The 11,714-nt window shown below is 33.8% G+C and overlaps 1 protein-coding gene across 3 annotated transcripts in view; it reads right to left on the bottom strand.

The window, feature by feature from the left end:
- Positions 1-4,489: 4,489 nt before the first annotated feature.
- Aladin (aladin WD repeat nucleoporin) overlaps positions 4,490-11,714 on the bottom strand; it is a 65,210-nt gene continuing 57,985 nt past the window's right edge. For all 3 annotated transcript variants that reach the window (XM_089090010.1, XM_089090008.1, XM_089090009.1), the window contains exons 12-13: positions 8,266-8,360; positions 4,490-4,603 (exon numbers count right to left, since the gene is read on the bottom strand). In XM_089090010.1, coding sequence (XP_088946136.1) covers positions 4,525-4,603; positions 8,266-8,360 — 174 coding nt within the window. In that variant the 3' untranslated portion in view covers positions 4,490-4,524. The remainder of the gene's footprint in view (positions 4,604-8,265; positions 8,361-11,714) is intronic.

Raw genomic sequence — 11,714 nt, 5'->3', positions numbered from 1 at the left:
TATTGATACTGATGTGTGGTTGTATGCTTTGTAGATTAATTGATTCTATTTTTGTTCATTTTTGGTTTAATGGAGTTCTTTACTTTTTTTGAAAAACTTATTTTGTGCGGAATTTTTTGATTAGTTTCTGTTCGTTTTATATTGACATAGTCCTTTTCAGGGAGAAAACTGAGCCTCTTCTGAAGTTAAGCTTCCATAAAAATCTTTAATGCCCCCGGGACATAACTTACAACCCTTGCCCTTAATCTCTGGGATTTGTTTCAACCCCAAACGTCTTGTTATATGATATTTAGGCTATTTTGAATAAAATGGCTATCTCAAAATTTCTATTAGACACATTTCGCGACAATACGACGTGTGTGTAGGGGTGAGAGGGTAGCTGCCCTCGTATCACTTTGACTCTTAAAAAGAGCACTAGAGCGTCTGATTACCAATCCGATGAGCCCCCTTTGAAGTTTATTTGACCACACTTTCTATACAAAACCCTTATGTCCCCAGGGCACAACTTACAACCATTGCTCTGAGGGCTGAGAGGATTTTTTATCCTCAAAGACATACTTTCCAGACCTCTCCGATAGGCTTAACAAAATGGCTATATCAAAATTTTGATTAGAAGTGTTTGGGGAAATGATAGGCATGGAGGGAGACCTTTGCCCTCTGATCACTTTCGACTAATGAAAAAGGCACTAGTCCTCTTAATTTCCAATCGAATTATCCCTTTTTGTAGCTTCTATGACAAAACTTTCTACAAAAATGTTATATGCCCCAACGACATAATTTACGGACCCTTGTCATGAGGGCTATGGGGGGAGGGTTGTCATCCTCAAAGAGAAATTTCCAGACCTTTCAACTACGTTGAACAAAATGACCATATCAAAGTGTTGATCGGAAATGTTTGGGGAAATTACGGGCGTTGGGGGGGGGGATTCTCCCTCTGATTACTTTCGACTATTAAAAAGGGCAATAGCCCTCTCAATTTCCAATCGAAAGAGCCCTTTTTGAAGTTTTTACGACTACACTTTCTGTATGACATTACATGCCCCCAGGGCATAACTTACAACCTTGGCCCTGTTATACTCAAAAACACTGTTATACTCAAAAACATAATTTCCGGACCCTTCAACTACGTTCAACAAAATTACTATATCAAAATGTTGATCGGAAGTGTTTGGGGAAATTATGGGTATGGGAGGGGGCAATCACCCTCCGATTGCTTTTGGCTATTAATAAGGGCACTGGCACTCTCAATTCTTAATTGAATGAGTCCTTTTTGAAGTTTTTACGACAACGCTGGCAAAGACCTAATTTCCAGAACTTTCAACTACGTTGAACAAAATGTCTATCTCAAAATTTTGATTGGATGTGTTTGGGAAAATGGTTGGCTTGAGAGGGGCGTTAGTTGCCTTCCAATTACTTTCGACTATTAAATAGGGCACTAACCCTTCAAAGTTTCTATTACAACACTCTATAAGAACCTTATATGCCCCAAGGGCATAACTTACATCCCTTGCCCTGAAAGATGTAGCGGGGGGGTCATCCTCAAAGACATAATATTAAGAATTTTCAACTACGTTGAAAAAAAAATGGCTATCTCAAAATTTTGATTGGATGTGTTTGGGGAAACTGTGGGCGTGAGAGGGAGGTTAGTTGCCCTCCAATCAGTTTCGTCTAGTCTATTAAAGAGGGCACTAGCCCTTTTAATTTTCAATTGAATGAGCCTTTTTTGAAGTTTCTACGACAACATTTTCTATAAAAAGCCTTATATGTCCCCAGGGCATAAATTACAACCTTAGCCCTGAGGTCTTTGGGGGGAGTGTCATCATCAAAACCCTAATTTCCAGAACTTTAATCTACGTTGAGCAAAATGGTTATCTCAAAATTTTGATTGGATGTGTTTGAGGAAATGGTGAGCTTGAGCAGGGGGCTAGTTGCCCTACGATTACTCTCGACTATTTAGAGGGGCACCAGCCCTTTCAATTTCAAATCGAATAAACCCTTTTTGAAGTCTCTGTGAAAACGCTTTCAATAAGATTTCTATATGCCCCAGGGAATAACACACAACTCTGAGTCCTGATGGGTTTGGAGGCTTTGTCATTCTCAAAAAACTATTTTCCAGAACTTTCATCTACGTTGAACAAAATGGTTATCTCAAAATTTTAATTTAATGTGTTTTGCGGAAATGGTGGGCATGAGAGGGGGGGTTAGTTGCTCTGATTTCACTTTAGACTATTAAGAAGGGCACTAGCCCTTTCAATTTCCAATTGAATGAGCCTCTTTTGAAGTTTCCACGACAACACTTTCTATAAAAAACAAAACAAACTTATATGCCCCCAGGGTATAACTTACAACCCTTGCCCTGAGGGCTCTGACGGGGTTGTCATCCTAAAACACCTAATTTCCAGTACTTTCAACTACGTTAAAAAAATGGCTATCTCAAAATTTTGATTGGATGTGTTTGGATAAATGGTGGGCGTGGAAGGGGTGTTAGTTGCCTTCCAATCGCTTTCGACTATTAGAAAGGGCACTAGCCATTTCAATATCCAATCAAATGAGCCCCTTTTGAAGTTTCTACGACAACGCTTTCTATGAAAACCTTATATGTCCCCAGGGCATAAATTACGACCCTTGCTCTGAGAGTTATGCGGGGTAGTCATCCTCAAAGACCTAATTTTCAGAACTTTCAAGTACTTTGAATAAACTGGCTATCTCAAAATTTTCATTGGATCTGTTTGGGAAGAAGGTGAGCGTGAGAGGGGGGTTAGTTGCCCTCCAATCACTTCCGACTATTAAAAAGGGCATTATCTCTTTGAATTTCCAATCGAATGAGCCTTTTTTGAAGTTTCTGCGACAACACTTTCTATAAAAATCTTATATGCCCCAGGGCATAGCTTACAACTCTTGCCCTGAGGACTGTGGGAGAGTGTCCTCCTCAAAAACATATTTTCTATCTGGAAATCAACTACTTTGAACAAAATGGCTATCTCAAAAATTTCGATTGAATTTGTTTGGGTAAATGGTGAGCGTGAAAGGGGTGTTAGTTGCCTTCCAATCACTTTCGACTATTAAAAAGGGCACAAGCCACTACAATTTCCAATCGAATGATTAAAAACAAAAAATTTTTGTTCCGGTCTGGAACAAAAAATAAATAATACATCGTGCAAACATCGTTCTTTACTTAGGCAGCGCAATTGCGCTGCCTATGGTGACGACTAAGTTTGAAAAGTTTATTCAAGCTTTGGGGTTTTAAAACATAGCCGCAAAAGACGCACATTTTTACTGATAATTTGAGTATGCTGGGTTTGACTGTCTTTAAAACCCGAGCATGAAATAAATATAGCCGAAACCCCTAACAACAATCACGTAGTTTTTGCTCAGTGGCGTATCCGAAGGGGGGCACGCGCCCCCCTAACGTAGTCTAAAGTAGTGTAATTTACTTAATTAGCGCAAGTTTGCGTTGATTAAACTTGCATTCCAAAAGCAAGTTTATCGGATCAAACAATTTTGCGCTCCCCCCCTAAAAAAAAATCCTGGATCCACCCCTATTTTTGCTACATATATTATTTCAGGCAGGAGCATAGCCCATATTTTGTTTCGGCTCAGACGGGGATTAGGGAGGCGCTTAACTATGGATGAGTTCATCTTATAGCCACTGTATAGTAAAAGACAGTATAGATTTTTTTTTAAGATTAAAAGGGGACAGAGTAAGACCCTCAATCTTAAAGAGGTACTATCCATTAACTCTCGCAATCAGTATTTTTTTTAGGTTATTTATCACTTTTTTTTATCCCCTCTTTTTTACTATAAACTTGTACTTTTTTAAACAATTGTCATTTTTTAGGCTTATTCCCTTTTCTCCTATTATTTGATCTTCGCTTTCCATTTCTTTTTGTTTTCATTGAGGGAGGCTTTAGAAGGCAAGGCAAAGGTAGACAGCTGACCTTTACAAGGGCCTGCAGAATGTCCCATCTCAAAACTGAAACATAAAACGAAAAGGTAACAAAGCTGCCACCTGGCATATCCCTCTATGAATAAAACTGTTTATCTCCTTTTTTCTTCCGTCCTGTAACACATTTATTACCTCAATAGAGACCAGAATGCATAGAAAAAGGAAACCAGATTAAACACAAACCAGAAGCCAGAACACCAGAAACCATAGAAACCAGAATAAATACAAAACACAAGAATGATGGCAATAGAGAAGAATTCGTAGGGCTCAATTTTCACGGGTTCAGTATTTCAACTCTTTTTTTTTACCTCGTTAAAACAACCTTTCGTTCAACATAAAGGTTCGCTGAACAACCAACGGTCAAACATTCAACAACAAGGTGAATTTCCATCAATCCAACTAATAGACAAATCCATCTCAACCAGCCTTTCAAGTCACATAAAAGATTGAAAGTATATTTCATCCTTGCTATTACCAGTTTATTTAAACATGGCTTACAAAATATTCTAATCAAATAAAGCCTATTGTAATTTTCTTGTATACTCCGAAGTGTATATAACTTGTACTTGTGGTGGGAATCAGGCACTTCCACCTTGACCAGCGTCAGGGATCTTGTTTGCATCAGGGATTTTGTTGCCCAGCATCAGCATCAGAGACCTGTTTGGACCAAATTTAGTTATAGTTTAAACCTCTGAAGAAACTTCCTTGCGACAGGCAAGATTGAACTACTATCCCAGTTGTTTCCAGTGTGACTTTATTCACTAAGCTATCCCTAGGTAATAAGTTTAAATATATATATATATATATATATATATATATATATATATATATATATATATATATATATATATATATATATATATATATATATATATATATATATATATAAAGAAAAAAAAGACGTCACAGTCATCATAAGCAAACTATTCAAAAATGGAAAACGTGGAATAAAGATGAAGATTCGAGCTCTGCTCAAGCGTTAAAGGCTTTCTAAGAAAAATCTACCAATCGGGTTCCTAAATTTATCATTAGCTATTCCATAAATTCTACTTTATTGCTGCTATGTTGAACATTTCCATACTTAACGTAAAATTTTAAGCAGAGCTCGAGTCTACTTAGCGCTATGTTCCCAAGAAAACTTACTCCCTGAGATGACATAATGTAATATAAAGTCTTAAGCTGTGCTGGTCTATAAAAGGCTTTACGACGTAGTGTGAAAAAACCTTAAAACCAAAGTAACTCGTTTCGCCTGCTTCAAACACCCTAGGGCAAATTTATTTATGGCGTCGAAAGAAAAGCGCTAGGAGTTCGCGAAAACTCGTGTTGTCTGTAGTCTATTATGAGCCAATACCTCTTGTTTTTGTCCGCTTATCTCCGTGCAGGTGTATCTTGTACGAGTACGGTTCTTGAACGTGAATCTTCAAGGCTGTGTACCTCAAATATTTTGTCAACTTTGTTTACTTTCTTTGCTGATATTGATTTTGGATAGATAAATATAAATATTATTTATCTATTTTAATATTATGAAATTTTTTTATTAATTTTACTGCCTGTTGTTTTATATATTTTTGCTTTCTTTTCCAGGCAGCTGTGAGAATTTTTAGCCAAATAAATCTTATTATCATACCTTATATTGCGTGACTTCCAATCGTACAATTTGTTTTGAATTTCGGCGTCAGGGTTAAATAAGATTGGCCAATCGGAGATCAATCGGACTTTTACGGACTAGCAATTGGACATTTCTTAGAATTTGTTCATCTGCAGTGCAACCTACTTCTGTAGATTACAAAAACACCACCAATATCAGCCTTGAAATTGGCTTTAGCGATTCTTCCTTAGACAAGGTTCTTACCTTAGCGAAAACGAGCTAAATAAAGACAATCAGCGGGGACCCCGTCAGCAGAGAATCAGGAAAACTAGCTATTGGTGCAATTTTTGCACTAATTAGCGCATTCGTTTACGGGAAAGTAATTAGTCGACTGACAAATAATTATAGACATTCAGAAACCCAGTATTCTAAATAATTTTAATCTGTTCCCGTTATGAATTGTCATCAGTAGTTCCAGAGTGGCGAACGCGGTCCGCCAGTCTCATTTGAATAATCCCCCAGTATCGCTATTTCGGCCATTTGTCTCAAATTTGAGACCATCTGTCTCAGATTTGAATCAACAATAAGGTAGAATTCTGATGTTACTCGAAAGAGTGGTTTTCATTTGCTGTTAGTGACGCTTCGACTAAAGGGATATAATACAACTTTCCCAGTCAATAGCTTAGTTGAAAGTGATGTCATGCGATTACTTTCATCAAATAAAAAGCCATTCCAAACTACTGCTGGTGCAGATTCAAGACAGATGGCACTGTTTCTAATACCCGTCATACACGCACAAGTGCTTGACAGTGTGTAAGTGCATTGGTCCAAAATAGCAATACTAGGGGTTACGTTTTGAAACGATCGTGATATATGGGGATCACGTTCGCCACCCCTAGTTTATACATCAATCGACAGAGGAGAAAAACTAAAAGTTCCTATTCTAGTTTATTGGAATCTTGTAATTCCGAAACATTCAGTTAGGGTTGTAGCAATATGGAAGGTCAAAACTTGAAATAATATAGATTTTCTATTGGAAGGGGTTTTAACAAAAGTATAACTACAGCTAGATGCTGTAAATAATATAGTAAAAACGGGGATATTGTTCGAACCTTATAATTGTAATTTTAAAATTTTGGTTGTAAGATGGCGCAGTCATGAAACAAGTCAGTGTCATTTCGAACAATTGAACCCAAACACTTATCAAGTATCTAGATATGTATAAGAAATCTAATATAAATACTAGATATATTTAGAATTGAAAATTTTATTTTGATTTGATCGCATAAAAATTATACAATCGTCAAACAACTCAAAGGTATTTCAAACCGCTATACCAAATCTCTCACAATGTTTCCTGATAAGTATAAGAAGTCTTACTTATAGATTTTACTTTAATCTCAATCTTAAATAATTAAAAATCTTAAATACTTAAATAATTAAAATCCTAAATACTTAATCTTACTTAAGATACTACATATCTAGGTATACCTATATCTAGATGCTATACTTACATATTTTATGAAATATTATATTTATACTAGAAATGTATAAGCTTAGAAAGTTCAATTCAATATACAGAAATATGTTCTTAAACGTACCAACCATTTTGAATTTTAATCTAAAGATTATCAATTGGAAAATAGATCATTGGGCATAACCACGAAAATATGCATTCACTGCCTAGGAACATATGACACTAAGGGTTGGGGACGAATTTTTAATACAACTTTGAGGAAGGTAAGACAAGGTAAAGAATATGGCATTGGACTTTACAGTCGCTATAGGCGGTGCTAATCTCCGTTTCATGGCCCTTCAGCCAGGAAGTGCAATGGGGGGTTGGAGGCCAACCATCCTATGCTTTCACAAACCCTTCCTGTTCACCTTCCCCAGATTTTTCCGGGTACCCATTTAAACCTGGGTTGACTCTGACTGAGCTTATAGAGTCACGCCACTGACCTCCGCCCCAAACCAAATAATTGAGTACACTAGGATTCGGACCCTCGTCCTCTCGGACAATGAATCCTAAATCCAGCGCACCAATCCACTTGGCTAGGAGCCTCCCTAGGCTTTTTAGCCTTCCTAGGAAGGAACTGGTGAAAAATATTTTTAATTGCAGTCAGATTGAAATAATTTAGATCTACAACAAAACTTTAAAAGTGAAAGCAGTGCTTATACCTATTGCATTGAATTCCACCGAATTATGTTTTTTCTTCAACAAATTACAACCGGAGAGCGAAATTATCCTATATTTTTACTCTTAATTTTTGACTAGTTCTTTCAAATAATTTTTTCGACTCTTTTGAATGATCTAAGCGGGGATTCTGCCTCTTGCTTAGCAGCACAAAATTCGGTTTCAAACTAATCGACACGTCGGCATTTTACTAGAGAGAAAATTTCCTATGAAGAAAACTATCCTATCCCGCTTATTTGTATTGACTGCCATTAATAGTCGAAAAAAACTAAGGTGATACAATTTTATTAACCGGACTATAGAGCCTTCGAAAAGGATTGTTCAAAATCCTTAATCCCATTTTGTTTGGATCAAGCTTTTAAGCAGTTGGACAGTTTCTTTATCAGGTCGAAGAAATGGAACTTCGAAATAAATTTTAGAATATAAAACAAAAATGTCAATTGGGGAAGTTAATAGACACGGAAAAGCATATGAACACGTGTATCATAACACTAGGGTTGAGAATACAACTTTGGTGACAGAATACTACTTCCATACAAAGTAAAAGGAGGAGACTCAATAGATAATCCATCGTAGTATCCCTCCTTCGATGCAAACATAGGTATATGCTGAACTTTACCGACAGACCAGGCCTGCAAATAAAAAATATCAAAAGTGTATTTTGCACTCATTACAAAAATTAAGAGTTTATTTTTAAAATCCAAAATAAAATAAACTTTTAGATAAAATACTAAAATTTTAAATACTAAGTTTTAAATCAGATTAAATAAAAAACTAAAAATTAATTAATTAAATCTAAAAAATAATTAAATTAATAAAAAAAAGAAACACTTTCGTTTTATAAATATAGACTATACTCTGCACATAGCCAATATAAAAATTTGCTGGATAATGAATAATGGATCTTGTAATTTACTTTCTTGCAATAGATCGCTACTGACAAACAAAATCTCAGATGCAGTTTTCCAAAAGGTGCTATGCGACATTTTTCGGAAAAGTTAGAAATTCTTATCCCCTTAAACAAAGAAAACTCTAGACTGACCTAATCCATTTCCTTCTATTTTATTTGGTACCTAAAAAAAGTCAAAAGTCCCTATTTTTCCTAAATGCAATATCTCCGATTCTTCTGTTTACAAAAATAATCGAATATTGGAACTTTTGACATGCAATCTTTTTTTGTTACATCTTGGATGCAAAAAAAAACTTAATTATACAGACAGAAAACGAAAATTGTGAAATGTACAATTTCGGCAAATTTTATATAGTGCAGCATATCGGCTTTAAATTACTGCAACCAAGTTGAACTTTGCGTCCAACGATTTTTTTTTTTTTTTTTTTTTTTTTTTTTTTTTTGGCTACGTTGGATTTAATTCTCGTCCTTATAAACTTCTCGAGATTGAGATCTCGAGAAAATTCTCGAGATCGATTCAATCCATTTTCTACTATCTTGTACCATACGTACCGCACGTCTGGTACCTAAATCATCAAAAGTTTCTCTTTTTTCCTAAATAAGATATTTCCCCTTCTCTTGTTTGCAGAAAGATTTGGAAACTGGAATTTTTAAAAAGAAATCTTCCGTTTACAAACAACTACTTCTTAATAAAATGTAACAAAATAAAAAAGGAAATATATTTAATTTTATATATAATTGTTTATGTTCAATTTATATAACTGAAAATAGATTTATAATATAATAAGGGCAATATATTTTTCTTTTGTTCACGTTTTTGTAGAATTTATGTTCTGTAACATACCACCTTAAATTTTTTTTTATTTAAAGTTGAATTTACAACTCACTCCCTGAAACAAAGAAAATTCTCTAGATTGATTTAGGCCCTTTACTTCCATCTTATTTGTTTCTCAAAATAATTCCCATAGGGTTCCCAAATATGTTTCCATAGTTATTTTCCCAAATACGGCATTTCCGGTTCGCTCGTTCAGAGGCGCTAATTCACGAAAATTGTAGGGAGGGGCAAGGATGTTTTTCAATTTATTTATGAAGATACGGGAATGTCGGAGAAAAAGGGTACTGCTTTTAATGTATTCCAATAAGAATACCAAAAAGGGTATTTTCTTCAAAATCTACGAGGGAGAGGGGTAATAGCCTCTCCCTGCCACCACCACCCCATTAGGGCCCCTTCTCTCATTACTATTGAAACATAAGCTTTAAATAAAAGGAAAAAGAAACTGAAACACAATGTTCAGTTTTTCCGCGTTTCTACAAAATATATGTAGTTGAATATATCGGCTTTGAATTACAGCAGCCGAGTTGGACTCGGCTTTTTCTTTTGGCATAACAATGAAATTTAAAAAACAAAAATTAAACTGTTGTCTTCGAAAATGACTTCATAGAGTACGTTTGCTTCTCATTTTCATTTTCCTTGTTTTTTTTTACTTTTTCTGGAAATGAAAAAAAATATTTATTTTACAAGTCTATCGTTAGGTATATGTTGGCGTTTCTATATTATTTTCCGTGACTTTTTAAGACTAAAGAGTAAAAGCAGCGGAAAACATTCATGGAAATGTAAGGGGGGAGGGGGGCAATTTTTTTCGAATGGAAGTACCAAAAAAGTGCTTTTATAAATCTCGGGGGGGGGGGGACAAACAATCTAGAAGGGCAATCGCACCCCCTACCCTACCTTATTCTTGCATCGAGTGAAAGGCGCTTAAACGAAAAGTTTAAGCGCCATTTTTCAAAGGAAAAACACCTAAGTGTCATCTATTCTTTTACTCATAACAAGTCTCTAGATCAGGTGTTACCATGAATCTATATCAAGGGTTGAAAAAGGAATGTAGAACGAAAAAGAAAGAAGACTCGGTTCTTTGGAGGGGAGGGGGGGGGGAGAGATTGCGTACTTAGCATAACTCGAATTATATACTAATATTTTAAAACTAATACTATAATCGTATAATCAGTACCAAAAATCGAGGATAGGCGAAAGATAATATTTTATCTTTAGGAATTCCGACAGCAAATTACCATTTTATTACATGTAATCATTAACGACGGATATATATATACTTATATATATATATATATATATATATATATATATATATATATATATATATATATATATATATATATATATATATATATATATATATATATATATATATATATATATATATATATATATATATATATATATATATATATATATATATATATATATATATATATATATATATATATATATATATATATATATATATATACATATATATACATATATATACATATATATATATATATATATATATATATATATATATATATATATATATATATATATATATATATATATATATATATATATATATATATATATATATATATATATATATATATATATATATATATATATATATATACATATATATACATATATATATAAACATATATATACATATATATACATATATATATAAATATATATACATATATATAAATATATATACATATATATCCGATATATATATATATATATATATATATATATATATATATATATATATATATATATATATATATATATATATATATATTGAAATTTCGTAAAAGGCTGGTAGAAAAACTAGTAAAAATCTCAGTAAAAACTTGAAAACAAGTTACTTAGAATTAGAACGAACCGATATAGTAATTTATTTGTCCTGGGCCATTAGAACCGGGTCATTTAGAGTTACAGAATATAACGACATTTCCTCGTAACAAAACAACATTTTAATTTAATTCGTTCAATTCTTATTTTTGTACAAGAAAGAACACGAATCTCGTTAGTTAGATTTATATAAGATTTATATTATATAGTTGAATTTTTATTAGTTAGTTAAGTAAGAGCGCATAACAATTTTCCATACATAAGATCTGTCAGAATTTCAGTTAAACATAAACCAGAAAATTTCGATCAAGTCCTTATTTTGAAAGACAGTCACAGTTCACAGTCCAGGCGTAGTGATTCAAAGCGGGATATTTTGTACAACTT

Source organism: Artemia sp. Qi Xiang Cuo, chromosome 6 (genome assembly GCF_049724085.1).
Source record: "Artemia sp. Qi Xiang Cuo chromosome 6, ASM4972408v1, whole genome shotgun sequence".
Lineage (NCBI taxonomy): Eukaryota > Metazoa > Arthropoda > Branchiopoda > Anostraca > Artemiidae > Artemia > Artemia sp. Qi Xiang Cuo.
Note: the sequence above shows the minus strand (reverse complement) of the source record. Positions and strands in the feature narration are given on the sequence as shown.